At 45.1% G+C, this 22,285-nt stretch overlaps 2 protein-coding genes across 2 annotated transcripts in view; one reads left to right on the forward strand and one right to left on the reverse strand.

The window, feature by feature from the left end:
* Positions 1–4,620, reverse strand: part of LOC119388099 (protein Wnt-1) — a 57,246-nt gene extending 52,626 nt beyond the window's left edge. The window contains exon 1 of the mRNA XM_037655730.2: positions 4,331–4,620. Within this exon, the coding sequence (XP_037511658.1) occupies positions 4,331–4,413 (83 nt within the window). The 5' untranslated portion in view covers positions 4,414–4,620. The remainder of the gene's footprint in view (positions 1–4,330) is intronic.
* The window catches only part of LOC119386250 (uncharacterized), a 152,093-nt gene that overhangs the window by 52,536 nt on the left and 77,272 nt on the right, over positions 1–22,285 (forward strand). The gene's annotated exons all lie outside the window — the stretch shown is intronic.

Here is a 22,285-nt window from a genome sequence, read left to right on the forward strand (position 1 = left end):
TCCGTCTGCACCTACACACGTGTGCGCGAGAAGTGTGCGAATCGTGGGTCACCGAAATCAGCGCAGATATTTAGTGACATATTTTAGCCGCGAAAGAGCACATACACAGGGCAAAGAAACACACAACGACAGGACTGTTTCTGTACTCTGTGCACGTGCTCTTTCGCGGCTAAAATATGTCACTAAGCAAGTACCAACTAGGCCAACAAACAGTCTTGTCAACGCAGATATGACGGCTGCTCTTTGCAGATACTACGCTTCCTACGCATTTATTAAGGCGAAAGCCTTAGCTGCCCCATCAAACGCGAAAATTTACCCTCGGCGTCCCGCGTCGGCGGCGTCAACACGAGTGATGCAAAAAATCACCACGTGATGACGTCACCATATCATACCAATATGACGTCAAAGATCGCAAAAATTTGTGACGTCGTCATGACGTCACATAACGTGACACCACGTGATGACGTCATTACATGATTTCCTCGCTTGGTCTACGGTGGGCTGATCACGGAGGCTGTGCAAAACCAGGTGGGGTGCAGAAAGCTTACGGAGGGGGGCAGGGGGAGGATAGATGCATAGACTGAGAAGAAAAAGAAGATGGCTTTCAACTTCGAGTCGTGTTAGGTGAATACATAAGGAACCCTGTGAGCTTTTCATTCATTCACCGAAAACTCGCAGCGCCAGTGGCATTACAAATAAAGTCTTTTGGTTCACAGTTTCAGACGGTAACAAGTTCCAGTGCTATATTGTGCGCGGAAAGAAAGAAGATTTAAAAAGGTCTGTCCTGGGGAGATACTCCTTAACTCTAAAGTGTTGACCTCTTCGGGATGAAAAATAATGCGGGGGATGCAGATATAAAGGTGCCGTGATACTAGTTTGATTCTTGTATATTGTGAGTGAAATAGCTTGACATGAATGTTTTTGCGGCGTTCGTTTGGAGGAAGCCATCCCACAGATTTCTTTTCGTTGCACTGTCGAATCGATGGTATCGCCCCCAAGACATGCCTTGCAGCGCTTGATTGAATGCGTTCCAGAGCTTTAATTCGTACTGAGTGGGATGGATACCACACAGGGATCATTATTATTAATTTGTAGTTGTACATTTTGCCATTCCCTACTCGCGTATTAACTTGCGTTCTCGAAATATTCCGCGCTTACACGAACCCGTGCTCGTGAAAAGCACAGATATCGCGAAAAGTTCGTTTACTTCCACAACTTTTGTGGCAGAGGCCCGTACCAACGCTTTTACTTGATTGACAGCTCGCTCGCAAAGCCTCAGGAAGATGACATCATTCATGATGATATGATACGTGCACATAGACAAGGATGAGGAACGTCAACATGGCTTAGAAGTTACTGCACCGTGATGATTTGTGCGTTTCCACCTTCGTATGCCTGTTCGAAACTCAAATGGGTGCAATTAAAACTCGCTTGGTTGAGTGATTGATTATATTAGGTCTAAGTTCGTTAGATCCAGTATTCCGGAATTCAGATTTATTCACTGGTAAAAAGAAAACAAAAGCAAAAAAATAATAAATGTCGACTAGCACTGTACACCAACGAATACTTCACAAACAAACATTGTATGTATACGGTCATCAGCATTGATAACTGGGACGGTCGCCCATCACACAAGGGGTAAGAGGTTCATGCAATCGACATTCACATTCAGTCCTATGTCAAATTTATTTTTCTTTGTTGTTTAACATATTAGGTATGGCTGAGAGTAAATATGGCTGAGAGTAAAGCAGCCTTATACTGTTCTGAAATCACAGTCGAAACTGTTTTACAAAGGGGGGAAATGTAGACACTGCACAAACACTAAAACACATAGTTTACTCGCACAGTATCTGTACCCTAATGGCGGTTTTTTTTATTTCACTACCTTTATTTGGTCAGCGTTTTAGTTGTGTTTGTTTCCTTCGTTTTTTTTTACAACTTGTTATTACTTGTTGTGGGACTTTGTAATATTGCAGTGTTCAAATAATGTGCACGTCCTAAACTGTTCGCTCATTGCTTCAACGAACTTATAGTACACTGTTTCTCGTTCATTTGGAAATCTGATTTAACTAATTCACAACTTTGTTCCACATGGTTCTGACGAAATCCATGTAGATTGTTCGTCATGTCGCGTATTTCTAACGTTTTTTCCTTTCCAATATTTGTTTTTCTTTATTTTAAGAACGATGCTATGTATTTAGCTATATATGTAATAAACGTTTAGAAAATGTTATTTGAGATAATTATTCAGTATGACATGCGTTCGGCTCACAGAACCCGTGACACTAGGAAAAGAAACAGTAACGAACAGGCGAAAGAACACAGAAAGAAAAATCAGCGAGTCTTAGTATTGCGTATGTATCGTCGTTGCGTACATAGGAACGCCACCTTTCGATTATAGAGCGTGCGCAGTGCTTGCGATCATGCGCTCTGTGCGAAACGTGGCGTTCTTGCGCACGCAGTACTAAAAAATCGCTAATATGAAGTGGCCGCACGTTCAGAAACACGCATTTGTTCCTATCCTGTCTGGCCTTCTCTAATGAAACTAGTAATTCAGCGCATTAAATGGAGGCTACTGCTCAAAAATAAAAAAAAGAGCAATACTGATTTCATTGAGAAGCAAGATACATATCTTATTTATTTATTTATTTATTTATTTATTTATTTATTTATTTATTTATTTACAACATACTGCAGGCCCACATGGGCCCAAGCAGGAGGGGTAAATTGCAAAACAAAACACATAATTCGAAAAGGCGAAAAATAAACGCATAAACATATATTGTTACATATATACCATGCGGCCGTGCAAACAATACACATGTGTTAACACATTCAACCCTATAATTTTACTTGTGTCCCACACAGGGTACTGGCAGGGCTCTGCTCAAACTGCTGTGACGTTTGGCGAGAGGTAACTAATTTATAAATAGATGCTAGCTTCCGCGTTACGCCATATTAAATGGCCAAATGCCGATATCGCTTTACGCGGCATCGTTTTGTGGATGATACAGATGCAAACTTGAATGGTTGGCGCTGGACTGAGATGTTTTAACTTGAACACCAGGGATATGAATAGTGTAGTGTCAGTAGGCTTGCCATGAAAAAAATTAATCGACTTATATCACATTACACACCTAGCTGGAGAAGAGAACTGGAAATTAAAGAAAGTTACTTGCGAGCTCAGTAGTATTCATCAAGATGTTATGCAGAAAGGTCTATATATCTTATATGAATTACCTGTAAAGAATACGTCATCGATGTTTATGACAGCAACAATGTTGTCTTTTTGTACATTGAAAGTCAATTTTCTATTGTTACAAGCTTCCTCGCATAGGATGCAGGAAAGTAAATTAGTATTGATTACTCCTCTATGAATTGACGTCACTGCGGTGAATGAAAAATTGTAATCCGCTCGAAGTTTGCCTAGCGCATGATCTCTGCTGCTGTAAACAAGGCTGCTGTTCGTATGATGGCCACTTTTTCAAAACTCGAAAATCGGCTATTTGAATTTGTCAACAGAGTGTCGCTGAAAAGCTGCTTTGCTGAAAGCTGTTAAAGCATTTCATTATTTATGTCACCATACGAAAGCGCTGCTTCTGTATCCCGTAGTGGACTGTCAAAATGTGCGTTTGCGAATGATACACATACAAACGAATGGTATGCTGGTGATGTTAGCCTAGATGATTCTGTGGCTTGCTACTTCAGTTACTGGTTGATAATCATGGCGTATGTATTTATCACACAAACACACGAATTGCACATACAGTGACATCCACACACAGGCACAAAAAAGTTGTTCACAAAGTTTCGATGAGGCCTGCTGACTTATAGAGTGAATCACTGACTTTATGAATGAGCGCTCCAGAAATACCAGAGCGCATATCCTATCCGCCTGACTTCAGTATGCGTGCAAGAGAATGTCTGCGTACCGGATATTATTTGGGATATACAGTTGCTTAACAGGGATGTCGCATGCTGAAATCGAGCTCTGACAAGAGGCATATTGTATTGCTTGAAATACTCTCCTCTGTGACACTTGCTTGTTATCGATGTTATTCAGTGAATTCTTTATCCTCGCAGTCAAGTGAAGAACGAACGTGAACAACATTCACTGCACGCTAGGAGAGGGGGAGATTCACTACCAAGGAGTTCACTCGTGTAGTTCTACGTCTCACGTATCACTGCGGCGCGATGCACTATAGCGACTACATTAATCTGAAAACAATGAACAGCTCCCGTGACTTCTCGTGTTCGACGTATGCGGTCGAAACCTGCAGTGGAAAGCCGGTGAATGGCATGCAAGATGCAGCGTGGGGAGTTCGCTTACCACCAACTGCAGTGCGCGGGCCGGTACGAGAAGCAGACGAGCCCAAACCAGACCGCAAGCAGAGGGCCCGGTCTCACGCCCATGCCGTCGTGTCCGCCCCGGGTTCACACACCTCACGTCCTCTCGTTTGCGTCAGGTTTCCGGCGCTGCCGGGTTTCCGACCCCGAATTCACCGCAGTCATCCATAGCCGAAAGTAAATCGCGCAACGGTGCCCGGACCGCACGTCGATGGCGCACCCGAAAAGCGCGTCGTCGTCTGCGAGCCGCCGTAGCAGACGCGCGCGCGCGCTGTTCAGCCCGCCCACCAATGGAGGTTGGGGCGAGAGGGCGCTGGCGCTCCCCCCTTTCACCAATCGCGTCACGGGGCGGCCGATTTGTGTTTTCCCCCCACACCACCTCCACGATAGTAGTGTTTTTCCTTTTTGGAGATTTTGTTCTTGCTGCACGGCTTAAGCAGAGTTTATGGGTGAGAGTGTGCCCATACACAAGGCCCTGCTGGCTGCCCACCATTCGTGTTTTCTTTCTTTTTTTTTCTTATATTCTCTCAAGCGTTACTCCAACGAAAGAAAAAGTATACAAGCCCGCACTGGATGGGGAGAGATGAAGAGAGCAGCCAGCTCTCGAACTTTCTCGTGTTACATAACGCGGAATCCGGGCTTACGCAAGCCGACTAAAAACGGCGAGCTTCTCGTAAGCCGTGTCAATTAGCATGGTGTGGATCTCTTACAAAGTGTTGGAAGCTTACGTAGTGGCGCCGGAATTGCTGGAAGCTTAATATGGAGGTGCTGCATCGTTTTGCTTTCTTTCTTTTTGGCAGTTCGGTGTCCATCGGGAGAACATGCAATTTATTTTTTTTTGTGTGTGACGCGGTTAGCACTAGAGTGCCAGGATTAGGAGGTCCTCACCTTTCCATAGACTGTGCGAACAGGCTAATTCTTGCCATATACTGCAAAAGTTTCATAAAGCGTTACGACAAAGCATGACTTAGCTCAGCCTCGTTTCATGCGACTGTCTGACAACAACGCCCGCAAGCAGACTGGGAACATTGCACATGATACAATACAAAGACCTACCAATATTTCTGTTCTTTTACCTTCATGTCAAATAGGAATTTCATTTGATCAGCCTTTTGGCATACCTGTGATGGGAGATTGTTTAATGGTCTGTGCACTACGAAGAATAAAATTTGGCAAGGTATTCCCTAAACCTCGGCGATAATTCGATATATCACATCGACATTAAGTTAGCAGCTGTGTTAAAAGTGAAATAGGACATGGAAAGTTTAAAACTGTTCGTAGAAATATGAGTTAGCTCAGTAGTTCGTACGTAACGTCCTATGCTGCTAGACAGTTACTAGCAGAAATTCGCAGTGCTGCAGTCAAGCCATTACGCTGTCGACGAAAACAAGTGAACGATGACCTTCACAAGGATTCCGGTAATGCTGAGCGGCAAACAGATGAAAGAGCCTTGGACGTATTTCCGTAGGATATGTGTTTCGAAGGAAGCGAAACCATACTTGTTTCTTAGAGAATTCACGTAGGCATGGTTCTTCTATAGAATAAATGGTCTGTCAGAATATCCATTACAGTTTGCGAATGCAGTAAGGTGGTCTGTGTGTGTTTGTAATATACGGTTAGCGGGGTGTTCGTGTGGTGTAGGTTGTTCGAGATGCTTCTAAACCACTAGACCTGTTAGTGTAAGTGTACTACTACGGCTGTCACCAACAGAATTCGAGTTTCTATGCTAACAGGGACAGCGTTACGCGTAAGGATGCTACACGAAATAGTCAAACGGAGAGTCTTGATTTTTTAACAGCAGTCTGATTAAGCTCTTCGCTCCACCGTTTGACGTGTCCAGAAAACTATCGTTATGAGCGGCCTGCCAGGCATAGCTGCGCATAGCGCGTGCAGCGCAATAACTCGGCCGACGCGTGCTCTCTTCGTCCTCTTCTTCATTTTTGGATTGACTTAAATGCAGTTTGCTCTTGGCGACGTACATTCGAGACATGAGGATAGTTATAGCACATTTTTATGTATCGCCTAGTAATTTGGCGGATAATAAGGCTTGTGGCCAGCACACACAATGAGGTTGACACGATGGATGCACAATGTAGGCATTTCTTCAATGCGTGTGCATTCTGAGGAAAACAAAAGAGAAGCACAGAACAGATAAAGGAGGGAAATAAACAGAGAGAAGAGCTTGCTAATTAAAATCATACTAATTAGGTTACACTAAATAAAAATATTCTAATTAATACCTCGCTAATTAATATAGTGATAATTAGAACATTACTAATTAAGACCGTGCTAATTCTATAATAATCTGAACCATGCTAATTAAGACCTTGCGAATCATCTAGGTTGTCTAGGTCGGCCACCGGCTCTGCTCTTAGCCAAGACTTGCACCACTAGCGCAAGCTGCCCATATTTTTAGAGGACGGTTGGAAACTGGCTACCGAGGGACCTATAAGTTATGCATATTGTAATTTGTTTCAAGAGCTAGTGCTGCCGAATGAAGAAGACCTGTTGAAGAATAGGGACTATGAGGCGGCCATTATCCGGTCCAATAAAGTGGATGCCTTGTGGGGTACTATATCAGTTCGCGCAATGTAACTGAAGTAAGCTACGTGAAGTGACGTAAGGAAGAAAAAGTTATAAGCCAGGCTCGTTACATGCATATCTTCATGTGCAGTATAGATACAGAGGTTTTTATGAACAGAAATGTGTTAAGGTATGACAAACTTGATATAATAGATATAAATATGACCAATGCTCGCATAATAAATAGCAAGTAAACAGTAGACAAGGTAAAGAGTAAGCAAAGTGCTGTAGATTTCATTTGATGTTGATAAACGGGATTATATCAAGCAGACTAGATGGCTATTTGTTACAGCTCTGTTTAAGAGGAGATGACAACAGAAATCATCACATTACCAATAACTTTGTTGACGAAAAGCCCCTTGAAGACCTAGTGTGTGAATAATTTGTAAGACGAGCGATGACACGACAAAAAATATGAACCGTTCTGAAATCGGCTCACGGAACTACAGAACTCTCGCAAGAGTTTCATCTGTCCAGGTTAATGAAAGCGTTAAGTCCCAAACCATATTCGATGCGCTTTATTTCGTGATTGCATATAGAAATATAAATACTGGAGTAGCAGCTTTCTCGTTTCGTGACGCTGGGATTATGGTGTGAACTTGTTTGTTACAGTAGTTCACTGAAGTTCTATAAGCCTTCTTAGTTAAGCAGCAATGGTTTTATGAAGCGTCCTTTTTATTTATTCACGCAAATGCCTTCATAGAGTGAGATGATATAAGGAGGGTTCGATAATCCCCAACTTCGCGTGTATTTTTTACAATTGGTAAAATGTTTCTAGCCGCAAAAACGACATTAATTGTCGCTTGTGCGCGATACGCACGAGCAGAACAGTTTTAGTTTTCTGCTCATAGGTCGGCAAGCTCACTCATGAGTCGACTCACTCTGACTCACTCAGACTCAATCAAACTCAGATCGGCCCTTGAGTCTCAGTTTGAGTGAGTCCGGCTGAGGAAGATTTTATTAGTGAGTCTGAATCCGAGGGAGTCCGGTAGAGGAAAATATTGGTGAGTCTGAGTCCGAGTGAGCCCTAAGCGCAAAATATATTTCTTGAGTGAGTCTGAGTGAGCTCCACCTTTTATTGCCGACATTTGATCCTATCAACTCATGTTCAGCATTACTGTCAGCCTTATATCGGCTTATGTTTATACTCAAGTCTATTCACACATATCTCAAGGCACTCGGGTTCATGCGCCAACCCCGATATTTATTGGTCAGATACGTGAATTGGGAGGGGTGCCATGAGCTCCCCCCGCAAACTCTTTGACGAAAACTTATTGATAAAAATATCTCGTTTGAGTCGGATATTTCATAAAAATGTCCTTATTGGATTACTGGATTACTGATAACTCGCATTTGAAGGTGTACGATCAAAAGACGTATCAAAAAGCACCGATTATGTGAGATATTGGCATTAAAGAGCATTGACACCAAGATCGAAAAAAGTTAGTTTTACGCTGTCGGACGCATGAGTCGACTCACTCAGGTTCACTCAGACTCTAGTCAAGCCGTGAGTCTGAGTGAGTCCGGCTGACTAATATGTTGATGAGTTTGAGTCCGAGTGACTCCAGTTGAGAAAATGGTCAGTGAGTCTGAGTCGGAGCGAGTCCGGTTGAGGAATATTTTGATGAGTCTTAGTCCGAGTGAGCCCTCAGAACAGAATATGTTTGTTGAGTGAGTCTGAGTGAGCTCTAACGCTTTTGCCGACCTATGATTCTGCTAGAGTTTGTTAATGACTCTCAAGAAACGACAATCACGCAAAGTAATTGCTCTTTCCTTCTGTTCGCCAACGCCACAGAATATCACATATAGATCTCGCGTTTTATCAGGGTTGTTTGCAGAAAGCATGTATGTCATGGGCAAATTTTCTCAATGGTTAGCAAGTGTCACTCAATTCACAGTTTCAATATTTACTTTTCGTCCATATGCTGAGCATAGGTTCTCGAGGAAAACAATATTTATTTCCAGAGTGAGCCCCGAGAACCCCGGATGCTTACGCGTACAACAGGAACTCGAAGTGTGAACTTGCCAGACGTAATAGCCCAGCTATGAAAAATATGGCCTGCCATACCAAGTATCGGTTCATACTTCATTGTAACAGCGCACCATAACACTTATTCACCGGTTAAGGCTAGGCACCGCATACACCGTGTCGTCAACTGTTGCTGATAGTACTATGTCATGTTTTTCTCTTAGTGCTTCCGCGGTCTGTATTTCTATTGCATAATTTCTTGATATGTTCAAAACCCTGTTGAACAGTGCTTGGGTGGTAGGGCCAGTGTCAGGCAGTTAATCTGCCTTTAGCCGTACCGTCCCTTGACATGAAACATGTTGAAAATAAACAAATAAATAAAAAAATACACCAAACATTTTTTACACAAGATTGACAGAACTGAAACTCCCGAATGCGAACGTGGATTTGTACATGAAGATGTATGTAACCTTATTCTGGACTGCCAACATCATGACACACCGAGAACCCGTCTTAAATCGGAACTAATGGCATTAGACCGCAGACCGTGAAGTATGAGAAAAACGTCTGGGCCCGTGGCCAACCAGAGCTTTACAGACGTAAGCTTCAAAAGCCGCTTTTTTAAAGACGGGCGTTGCTGGCAATTATTAAGAAATTTATGTTCATATTACATTAAGTCACTTGTTATATGTATGTCCTACTTATTATATATACCATTATATGATACATATTATATGCGTGTGCTAGTGGCGTAGCCAAGGAGGGGGGGGGGTGGGGTTGTGGGGGTTCAGACACCCCCCAGATTTTTCAGTTTTGCTTGCGTATATATACACGCGCACATACAAACGAACGCACGAACATACATAAAGTATGGTTGAACCCCCCCCCCCCCCCACCCACCGAAAAAAATTTCTGGCTACGCCCCTGGCGTGTGCTGAAGTCTATTATGTGTCGACTGTTATGGGGATGAATCCACATGTGCGGATTCATCCCCGTAATGACCAGACGTGTTGATTTCTATGTTGCCCGTATGTGCTGATTCGATCCAGTGATGACCAGATACGTTATCAGTGGCATTACTAATTGCCTTTCGGACATTATACTTATGTGCGCTCGTGTGTTTATTTTACATGTACTTGTATGTTATTTTACAGCGAAAGCTGTTATGAGATCATTTCAACGGCCGTTTTTGGTGGCGTAGTTGTCCGCCGCTGCCGCCGCCGCCGCCGGTGTCCGTAACCACTATCGCTCGAAATAAGAAAAAAAACGAAATAAGAAAAAAATTTCCAGGATGGAACGGGGTTCGAACCTGGGCCCTCTGCGTGGGAGCCCAGTGTTGTACCTCAGAGCCATGCCGGTGCTTGGAGCTGCCTTGCAAAACGACGCTATACAGTCTTCATGTCCAGAAGGAACCACATTAACATATGTAATTTAGTGTGGTAGAAGAGTGAAATAACAACCACGCACCACACAACGCGAATTCTGTAACCAGGCGTCACACAATGCGAATTGCGCAACGAGTGGGATGTTGGATGCTTCCAACCCACTACAAGGGGCTCTGCAATAATTCTTCATCGTCATCAGGCACAACACCAACAAAGTGCGCATAATGCCTTACATGTTTGTTTTTAGCGGGTACCACGGCTCCCCGTTGAATGACGAAAAATGGCATAGTGGCTGCTTCCCTACTTCACAGAAATTATGATTTATAGCGTAGTGGGTTCCTCGCAAGTGCACTTGCATTGGTTGCCAATGAAGCCCATGAGCCCATCATCCATTTCCTCAGGGTCTCAATAAAGTTCTTCCCCCCTCTCTCTGGCTCTCTTTCTCACGTCCATGTATGTTATATTGCATGGTGGGAAAGTTAAATAGCGACCGGGCGTCACACAATGCGAAATACGTAACTGGTGAGCCGTTTAAAGCTTGTAACCCATTACAAAGGGATGAGCCACAATTCTTCATCGTCATCAGTCGTCACGTAAACAAAGTGCACATAATGCCTTACATATGTGTAGCTGGAACCTCGCTTCTGCGCACAATGACGAATAATGGCGTTGTAGGTGCTTCCCAATTTCACAAATATTGTGATTTATGGCGTAGTGGGTACCTTGCTAGTGTACTTGTATTAGTAGCCCCAAGAGAGTTTACAACGGGCTCTAGAAATGCCGCTCTTCCAGCTTTCGCTGTGACTGTGCTGCGCTTTCCGCGCAGGCCTGGCATTTTTTTTCTTGTGTTGTATGCTCGATCTCCACTGAAGGGCTAAGGAGCAGCCGGCGCCTTATTTGTGCGCCACCATCTCCTTTTACATTACAGCAAATAATAATAATATTAATAGACTGAAGGGCGAAGAACGACAGCGAAGAGCGCTCGTTGTGTGTGTCGTTCGTTCTTCGCCTTTTAGTCCAGTTGTTTTGTTGTGGTGCGCTGTCACGCTGAAATGTAACAGGAAAGGAATTAGTGGAAGCTTTTAACGAGTATTTTACTAGTTTGGTAAAGAGTTTTCACGATCCCCACTTTTAAGTTTTTTTTAAGTTCGCGGACCAGCGATTCTGCATTTTTGGCTCCTACGACAACTAAGGAAATAACTGACACATTTTCGTCAATTAGAAATGTTGCGATGCCGATGGTTTCGAAATTGGACCTGCAAAGTACGCATTAGATGCCATCACTCCTGCACTGGCACACATTTACAATCTAGTTTTATCTGATGGTACCTTTCCAAAAAGCCTGCAGGTTGCTAAAGCTATAGTGTTGCATAACGGCGGGGATAAAACGCTTTAAGTAACTATAGACCGATATCAATTCTGCCATATCAATTGCTGCCGATATCAATTGTTGCCAATTCTTTCAAAAGCGCTGGAAAACTTAATTCATAGCCGTATAACATCCTTTATAACAACGCATAAAATAATGAAAAATATGCAATTTGGTTTTACGAAAGGTTAGTCTACAGAAACTGCCCTTCTTGCACAAAAGGAAATCATATTAGAATCTTTCGAACGTCAGCTATGTACACTGGGCATTTTTGTGGACTACTCGAAGGCGTTTGACTGCATAAATCATACCACACTTATAGAAAAATTTAACTCTTATGCTTTCGAGGTGTTTTTTTAATTAATGAAATCATATCTTCAGAACCGCATGCAAAAAGTAGTTTTAAATAGTCACACGCCCGATTTGAAACCACTTATTTCAGGAGTACCACAAGGAAGTATTTTGGGACCCTTGCTTTTCTGTATTTATATTAATGATTTAGTGAGTATTGATCATGACGTATAATTTATTATCTCTGTAGATGACACTACAATTCTCGTAACCGCAAAAGATGCTGAGGATGTCATGATTAAAGCCAACGAAGTGCTGTCAAAATGATCATCTTGGAGCACCGCGAACTCGTTAAAAATAAATGTCAATAAAACAAAGGCCGTACTCTTTAGGTCAAAAAATCGAAACGTTGCTACTCAAACAAATTCACATCTTAATAACTCCATTCTGCCAGTTGTACCTACCTTTAAATGTCTTGGTGTTTTATTTGAGCAACATTTATCATAGAATGCTCACGTGGAAATGGTAATAGGCAAGCTCTCTCGGCTGACTGGAATACTATGCAAGTTGCGCTTTTATCATCCAGAAAGTGTTAAACTTCTATTGTACAAATTCTTGTTCCTATCATACATCAGTTATTGTCAGCTTGTCTGGGGCGCTACGACACTCACTAACATCAATACCCTAGAGAGAATGCAGAAAATAGCCGTGCGTTGTACCGTAGACGTCCCTAACTTAACGCCAACTAGTCCTCTATTCGAAAAACTGAATTTGCTACCAATGCCCAACATTTACGATCATATAATAATAAGAAGTTATAAGAACAGTATTAAAAAAACGACACCCTAAAATGTATTTCTAATTTAACGCCAACACATAAAACTGCCAATACAAGGAGCTCTGAAATATGGGAACTGCCGAGGTCTAGAACGAATTATGGCTATCAGATGCTACGTTTTAGACTACCCTATCAATAAACACAAAAAACATAATACAACTCTTTACATTGTACGATACAATAAACATGTATGCAACTTCTAGTGTTTATATGCTAGCGCTTATGATGCGGTGTATTTCTTGCATGAAAATTCCGCTTTCTCTTTATTTGTGACTTTGCGTATCAAGTTTTGTATATGCTATGGCATGAAGAGTTTCGTATATTTCGAACCATAAAGTTTGTTTATGTAGTGCAATATTCTTGGTTTTTTTTTCTGCTTGCTCTCTAGTTTTTCGTATTGTATCGATGGCCATTTGTTGTATTTTTAGGTATGTATATTCATGTATTATTTCAGTTCTGAATGTGAGATTCAGTTTTATAGTGTGTTTGCTGCCCGAAAAATGGGGCCATAGACAACGTCAAGCCTTGCTGGCTTTTAGTTCATGGTCCTCAACATCACTTTTATGTATGTTGAAATAAAATTTGATTTGATTTGAAGTACGAATGTAATTCAATTCCCTGCCTCTATTTGCTTCGTTCTCTCTCTCTCTCTCCGCATGCCGAATTCGTAACTGTAATGAACTTGCAGGCTAACTTTCTTTTAGTGGACTGCCGGGAGGTTTTTTAAGGATTGCATAATGCAGGGTACTAAACAATATGTAGATTACAGATGTTCTTATTGCCATTTCTGTCAGCTTCTCCGCTTCTTTGCTGATATGGGCGCAGTCGAGATTCATCCAGAATGATCTATATATTTTCTTTTGTTCTCATTCGGCATCTTACAGGAGAGAATATATAAAAGGTACATTTACTGGTATCCTGCGTTAATTTCACAGTTTTGCAATTATTTTCCTGTCCTTTGACACTTTCGCTTGAAGGAGTTTAACAAAAATCATTCCAGGGACGTTCTTGAAAGGTGCAAGGGCCATTTGCATACTACTTTAGTAGCAGCTTTAGTGGTTAGGGGGCATGAATAAATTAAAGACGTTCATTCTGGAGGTAATAAAGAAAGCGAGAAAAAGAGCAATGAGTGGACATTCAAGGATTGTAAAAAAAAGATGTTAGTTTTAAGAATAAAATACGTCTGGGTAATGGCATGGTTTTTTCTGTAATGATGTAACAGAAAATATTAAAATCAGAAAAAGAAAGCTATTTTCGAGCACTGCTGCTGGCAAAGAGTTTTAAGAATCCCATGGACTGCCATATACAAACCAATATCTGCGATAAAGTGAGTGAGTGAAATAACTTTAAGATTCGGCGAATGGAAGGCCCGGGCCTGGGGCCGCCTAGATGGCCGCTTGGAGCTGTTGCGCCCGCGCTGCCTCCACGGCTCGCTGGACGGCCCAAAGTTGGTCCGTCAGTTCCGAACTGAGCAGCGCGGTCGACCACCGCGCCCGTAGGTCCTCCGGGGAGACTGCCATGTGACCTTGATATTTTGTGATCCAGAGTGTTTTTTTTTTAAATAAATGTATTAACGCGATAGCGCTAAAGAGCCTGTGTCGCCGAAAATGCGGTGTCGGCGGCGGCGGCGTTGCCTGTGAGCGAAACATTTCGACGGATGCAAATAGTAAAAATTAGGGTTCGAGCCGGAATCGAACCCGGGCATTCTGCGTTGCAGTCAAGTATTCTAGCACCGAGTCACGTTGCCTTCGAAAGGCTTTGGTATACAACATACCATTGTCCTGTGGTCAAAGTTACGTCGGGCAGACAGGCAGATGCCTGAGTGTGCGATTGCTTGAACAGAATCAAGAATTGAAAAAAAAAAGGCAGTGATGGCTTCCTGGCGGCTCATTGCTCGGAATCCAAATGCATGTCTTTATTTTACAAAGCAACAGGGTTAGCCCCTCACCCTAACGATAGCACCAGGATCATGATTGAGGCAACGGCGATAGCTAATGGAAGCTGCGTCAGCAAGCGACCTATCGCCTTAATAGAAAAAGAACTGGCTTACTTAAGTTCTTGGGCACGTAGTGTTCCTGCGTAATTTGTTGCTTTTTGGGTTTAGCTTGTTTTATCACCCTCGTGCTTAGGCAGATATGATTGTGATCGCGTGTGTCAGGTATATAATTGTGTGTCCCTTTAATAAAAGCGCATACTTGGAAGTCAGCGCTTGTCCTCGTCGTTTCTTTTTCTGCAGTGCACCTTTTTGCGCTGAAGCCTAAACATTATGGAATATCAACTAGACCGCTCCCGCACTTTGCTTTGTAAAGAGGGCCTATGCAGGCGTTACGTCGGGCGAGGAGTCACGTCGACAGACGTAATGTTGCGTGGCAAGAGCGTAGAATCGCACCAGCCGTCAAACCATGTGAACTGCAGTAATGAGTGAGTAGTTTGAAGCTGCCCAACGATTATAAAAGGCTCACCAATGGTTAATCATCATCATAATCATAATCAGCATCATCAGCCGCAGCATCAACAATCCGTGCAGCTGCGTACGTGCGCGTATTGCTTTACAGACGAGTGGTGGGTGGTTCGCAGCTGTATAGTTAAGAGAGTTGGCGTTTTACGTCCCAAAACCGAGATATGATTGTAAGGGACGCCGTAGTCAAGGGCTCCGCAAAATTTTGACCATCTGGTGCTCTTTAAAGTGCCCCTAAATCTAAGCACACGGGCCTCTAGCATTTCGATTCCATCGAAATGAAATGCGGCCGCCGCGGCCGGGACTCGATCCCGCGACCTTCGGGTCAGCAGTCCAGCACCGTATACCCGCTAGACCGCCGTGGCGGGTTCCGCAGCTGTAGTTGAAGTAGGCTCCCAGGAGAGTTTACAACGGCAGATGTCGCTTGCACAGACGTTCCTTTCCTCAAAGCACGGTTGAGTCGTCGACCGAAGCGAAGCATGGCAAACGAATGAGAAGGCGACGAGAATGAGACCAGAAACGCTATCGCGTTACTCTTAAATGCGAAGCTTAAGCGTCTTCCCATTCTTTACGGAGAGGTTGGTGCCTATGTGCGGCGCCGGCTACTACTCTTCTCTTACGTGATATGCTGCCATCGTAAACGTTTCAACATTCACAAAGGTAGAAATGAACACACGAATGGACGTTCACATACTGTTCTTTCGAAGATAAGGTCCTGAAACTAAAGCTTGCTCTCTTTGGTCATACGTGAACTGCCGTTTCAGCGGTGCGTAAATGTATGCAAACTAAAGCGGAAGGTAGGATAAAAGTAGGCAGCTCTTGTACGAGGTCGTTATACGGTATTCTTCAAGCCACAGTAAATGTCCCGGTGAAATTAGAGAACTTGCATTAAGTAGCTCTCACTGGGGCTTTCATGATTCATGGTGTCGACAGGAGTCGACATTTACTCCGGTGGTACAAACAACGACGGCAAACATTTTTGCTAGCCCTAATCGCTGGTTAGACCGTCACTGTGCAGCTAGGAGTGTTATTGCGTGCGTCATCAAGTTCCATGATATTATAGAATTCTAAGAAAGGGACAATTGACAATGACCCGTTTGTAGAACGAAGCCACAAGGAAATCCATACGGATTTCTCAGAAAGAAAGCCTCTTAGTTCTTAACCCTTTCCGCCACATTACGGGATTCCGCAGAAATCATTTGCAATTATAGAATTCTGCATGGCGACACATTAAGCCAATCGGAGAGGCTTTAGTAATCTGGTCGGAGAGCCGACAAAATGGCGCAGAACGACAGAAAGTAGGGCTAGGGCAGGATGTGACGTCACAGGCTCATGGTGACGGTCCGCTCCTGCAAAAGTGCAAGAATGTTATGGGACCTATAAATGTCTGCACCAAAGGCGTGGTTTAAGAAGTGAGCTTTGTGCGGTTTCTGAAGAACACGCTCTGCCACTTTCAGCATGAGTACATTATTTCTGGTCATTGTAGTTGTCAAAAAGACATGACAAAACAAAAGATAAGCACAAGCACCTAATAATGCGACGTTGAAAATTATATGAGAATTATTTAGTAATAGATACCATTCAGGCGTTATTTGCCACAACTAATATTTATTTACGGCGCTTGCAGTTCACGAATTGACCGCGAAAGCGGGAACAAGGTTCTTGTGTTGAAATAGCTACAAAAAATATATATACTTGACCTGCGATATACTTGTGATGGAGTGAACAAAATACAGTGCGGTCCAAAACTCACTTCAACGATGTTTTTAATTCACGGGGTTTAATTATATTATTCCACAACTTGCCGGATAAACGAAAGATACAGCACAACTGCAGTTTTTCGCAGGTACGGCTTCAGGCCATCTTCTTTACTTGAAATGAAGTAGCACTTCATTTCTGTATAACTCGGTATAACGTGTCAGTGATATTGGTTTCCTCAGTATTTTTTATGCCACAGAGCTGTTCGTCAGTGGTAACGAGAGTTGGCAATTATATAAGCCGAACACATTATGCCATACGTTCCTTACGTGTGGCGGAGCTTGAGCGAAGACGTCGCGTCTTGAAGCTTTCTATTGGCCACGGCATATGAGCTCTGAAGGCCAATGAAAGCGAAGAACACGTCGTCGCCTTTTTTCCCACCCCTTTCTAGACGGGACAGTATAATTCCATCCTAAGAGCTCAATTTGGTCACAGATAAGATCAGCGCCGGCCGGCCTGACGGGCATCGGGCCAAGTGCGTTGACACCGTGCGCGATGACACCTTAACGTCGTCGGCGCGACCCCCTTATGCAGTCGTCGTCTCACGGCCCTCCTCTCACTCCGAGCTATCACCACCGTCGCGTGCTTGCTTAGCGCCACCTCCCCCCCCCCCCCTCGAACCCCCCCCCCCCCCATAAAGTGCTGGGGGCTCGGTTGTTTCCCTACAGCACGTTCTTTCTAGCAGGTACAGGCAAAGGAGGCGAGAGGGTTGTCGTCTCCACGCATCGACACGGAGAGGTTCGTTCGTCCTTGGCGAACGAGAGAAGGCAGCCACGTAGACATGTGTACCCCGGCGCAGAACGCACTTGTTCCCCGATTAAACCTTGTACGTGACACCCGTCTGCAGCCATTCCCTTTTAGCCTCTTCTCCAGTCTGAACCTTCTCCCACCATCACAACTCACTGCGGAGGGCCCCGCCACCGTTGGTTATCGACAGACGTCATCTCTCACGACATTGCTGTTTGCCTGTAAATTGAGAGGGAGGGAGGATCCTCCTCAGCCTTCCCACATTACCTGAACCTTCGTCCATCCTCTCCGCCAGCCCTTCTCTCCGTCATCGCGAAGTGTTCTGCGCAGGTTATCTGAGCGAGCTGTTTTTCTTTTCACCTTCACCGTGGATGGAGTCTTCGGCCCAGAGGCTCCTTACGCCATACCTGCACCCTCCTGCGTCCTGGTATAGTCGTGTGGACATTTCCTCACTCGCGTATTCTGACTTCCCCTCCTCCTCTCTCACATCAGTCGCCTTCTGCGCGCGTTCCACGGGGGGAGTTTATTGCCGAAAGCGCTCACGTCCTCAAAAGTTGTCACTGATAAGGTCTCGGAGTTGTCGACCATGCTCCCCTACTTCGAGTGGTTCTTCTCGTCGAACAGGCATCGAGCCCAGCATCAGCCGGGCACTCGCGTCGCCGGCAGACGCTGCGGAATGACTCGAAACAAGAGGAAGGAGCCCGCATAACAACCCAGGGTATCGGAGGAGAAAAGAAGCGATAGCCGGCTGGACAAGAAGCTGGAGGTAGTGTGCAGGGGGGGGGGGGGGGGGGGCAGACAGCGTGTGTCGCGCCCGGGCGTGCCTCGGGCAGCATCGACGCGCACGTGGGCGCGAGTGCAATACCGGCCGATATTGCCGCTCATTTGGGTGCGTAATGCCCGGCGCCGGGCGTCGTCCTGACACCTCGTGCGTGGGACGACCGTGTGTATGTGGATCGGCTCGGATTTAAAAGCCTTGCCTCTAGCTCGAATGACACTATCGGACCAGAACGAAATGCCAACGGATACGAAGCAAGACGAAAGTTTATACTTTTATTGAGATTTTAGTCGGTCATTGAACGCGCTATTGACAAGACCCTCAGCGAAGAATGATATATCACGATATTATGGCGACGTTGTCGAACACATAAATGCGAATGAGTATACGCATAGGCGTGCGCAGGGTTCTCCTGTAAAGAGGGGGGGGGGGGGGCAAGTTCCGCCGAAGCCTCCCCACCCCCACTCCCTCTGGCCGAGGCCGAAAGAAAACAAGCTCCGAAGTGAATGCAAAAGTGAAAATGAAGTGATGACGTGCTTCTCACAACGGCCTGCCATTGGTCCCCCTCTGTCCAGGGATGTAGGTGGGAGGTAAACAGCTCTTTGAATGCAACATCAGGGCCCCTCGGCCGCCATTGTTGTCGAAAAACATACGTGGCCATAACCCTGCGCATTAAAAAATGACGTGAAAGGTCCGACTGAGTAAAGGTATGGGGCAGAATTGGTGCCCCCTTTATATGATTTGGGGCGGGAAGTGCGCCCCTGCCTCCCTCACTCCCCCTCCCCCCCCTCCCCCCACCATTCTATGCTCACGTCTATAAGTATAGGTGTGTTGTTATGTTGAAAGTCGCTGCTTTGTGCTGGCTTTGTGACGCGTCTGTGGTTAGCAGTGAAAACGAAGGAAGAACTATACCGGGTTGGAAACTGACTTCTATGATACAGCCTGTTTAAATGCCTCAGTGAAAATAAAGATCATGCTTGAGCTTTATTTATATCTCTTCACCTCACTTATTTTATCTGCATAGGAAATAAGTGATGTGATAAACTCAATCGAAACTATGCTCAGTGACGTCAAGTTAGGGTTAGTATTGAGAGCAGTTGAATATATATGAAGGCGGTCACCCGAAGAGCTTGACGTAATATATTAGCCGGTATAACAATACTAGAAAGAATAAGTTCTCTTAAACTGCAATGTCCGACATTTGGCATTAAACATGGTGCACTGAAGTGCGCCCACGTCGCATCGTTCTCATTTCGCATTCTAGAAATATACGACAGGGGCACGGTTAGTACACGCACTGTCCTATTCCACCACATAGAGTGCGATCCTAGAGAGAACGGCGAGCGAGGATTGATGATGCGGGGCTTAATCTTTATGGAAGACGACAAAATCAAACATACGACGACTCGGGTATCGGTTGTATCCGTAACGCGCCGTCAGTGCTGAAAGGATGAACGACTTGCTTAACTTTACTAGCCAACCATTAGCTCTCAAGATGCGATACAGCACGCAGCAACTAGTATATCCGTGCACGGAGCACGAATTTCTAAAAACTGACGACGAAAAAGAGAGATGCCGAGTGCGCATCCCCAGAAGGCAGCAACTCCTTCCGGTTCGTGGATTCCAGCGAGGACAGGCCCGTCGAGAGACGACAAATCAAACCTCCTCACCGCTCTATCACTTCTTTCGGTTTCGTACCCACAAAATCCGACATGTTGAGAAAAACCAAGAAACGTACGACTTGGACGACAGCAGAGAGGGAGAGATGGCGAGCAAAGAATGTGCAGAGTGTGCGAGTGGAAGCGGGACGCGGTCCGAAGGCATCCTGTCGTGCTACTCAGATGCGATGTTTGGCTGCGATAAGAAACGAGGCGAACGGTGGGCCGAATTCGAGACGGTCTTAAAGCCGGTACGTAACTCGCTCCGTCGGTAAATCCACCCGAGCGAGCCGAGAGCGCGAGGTCCCGTCTTTATCGTGCATGCCGGCGATACCTTGCGCCAGAATGTAGCGAACGCCGCGCTGTCCGCGTCGCTGACAAGCCATATCCGCTTGCGCCTGTAGTATATGCTGCTTTCTTATTTCGAATGTGACTGCCGCAAATGTGAGGACAACAGATCGACGAAGACGTGCGCTGACGGTCTGTCGTCGGTCTGTTGTCCTCACATGCGCTGTAGTCACATTCGAAATGGAATACCAACTAGCCCGTACCCAACCGGCAAACGAAAGGCAGGGAGGTTAATCAGGTTGCACCCGGTTTGCTACCCTACACAGGGGAGAGGGAATAGGAGGAAAAGAATAGAGAAAGAAAGAAGGAAAGAGAGTACAACTAATGCGCTCGCATGCATAGCAGCGTTCTCCGCGCATAACCAGGAGGGTTCAAACTGCGAATTGCAACAGAGTACGGTTCGACTTCGACTGTCTTAAAGTCGACTCTATAGTCCATGATGTTAAGGAAAGCTCGCAAACACCGGCCCCAAGGTTTAACTACACCCACATTGGAGGGGAACGTCACGCAGCACTGACTTAGCTATGTGCTTCAAGTCGTGTAGAGCAGTCTCTGCACTTTAATCTTTCCGAGACACAAACATCGTTTTCTCTTCACTGCGTCTACTACAGGGTTCATGCGGGTGATAGTGCCCACGCTGCGTCGAGGACACGCGGAAACTTATGGCTCATACACCGTCGGGCGCGCCACACCACCATTACGGTCACGTACGGCTCGGACAACGATAACGTCGAGAGACCCCAACGGATGCGTGTCCACCGCGTCGTTTACTTTCTGTAGGCGATGTCGCACTCGGCACGTATACGTGCTCGTACGTATTTATATACACATCCCACTCACCGAAACCATTCAGAGGTGTACACTCGCGGGACTTTTTGTCTTTCCTGTTCATCATTGCCATTCGATGTGGGAGCATCGCGTTCTCTTCCGGTATTGAGAAATATGTCGTTGGATATGCCGCACTGGACAAACGTGTGGGTCTTGGGGCGGCAGGTAACAGAGATTGTCTTCCTTCAGGCCGGTCTCCGTGGCTGCTTTCATTCGGTCTTTGGCTTCCGCATAATGAATGTGGCAACGCTGGCCAGCGAGAGACCGACGGGATGCGTTGTTCAGACACTGCTGACGGAGTAGCAATGCGCCCCCATTTTCAGAGCAGTACGTGATTTCATGGTCTGTAAAGGAAAATTGGATATGATATTGGACACATTCACAGGTAGTTATGCTCGGTATTGTTTAATATAAAAGCAAAGGCTTTAACATCGGAAATGTGCGGCAGCGGTTACCATGACGGTGTAAAATATTTTTTTTTGAAAGTGGTGACAATTGGCCTGAGATGAAGTTATGATGACGACGTGCTCTGACAGCCCATGAGACCTCCTCTATGTTCGGCATGCAGGCTCTTTGGTGACTTCTGCGCGTGAGCACTATAGGGCGAGTACGGATGACGTATGCTGAGGGTGGATGACGTAATGGACTTGATTCCTGGTCAGTCGTAACTGCTGGCGTCTAGCAGTCTTGGCATTTAGGAGTGAGGGTAATTATGGCCAGAATAAGGATTCGTGTGCTGACAGCTTCTCTCTACAAGTTCTTATAACTGCTCGGTAAAACCTTTCTGAATACGTCAATGCTATTGTCATAGTAGCAGCTCCGGAACGCAGAGGCGTTAGTCCATGTCGATTTGGTGATTGGCCGTGTTACAAGTCGTGCCACACTCAGAGGTGGTTGCTCTGCTTAAAGGTTAGATTACTACATTATC

This window comes from Rhipicephalus sanguineus, chromosome 3, assembly GCF_013339695.2.
Source record: "Rhipicephalus sanguineus isolate Rsan-2018 chromosome 3, BIME_Rsan_1.4, whole genome shotgun sequence".
Classification (NCBI taxonomy): Eukaryota; Metazoa; Arthropoda; class Arachnida; order Ixodida; family Ixodidae; genus Rhipicephalus; species Rhipicephalus sanguineus.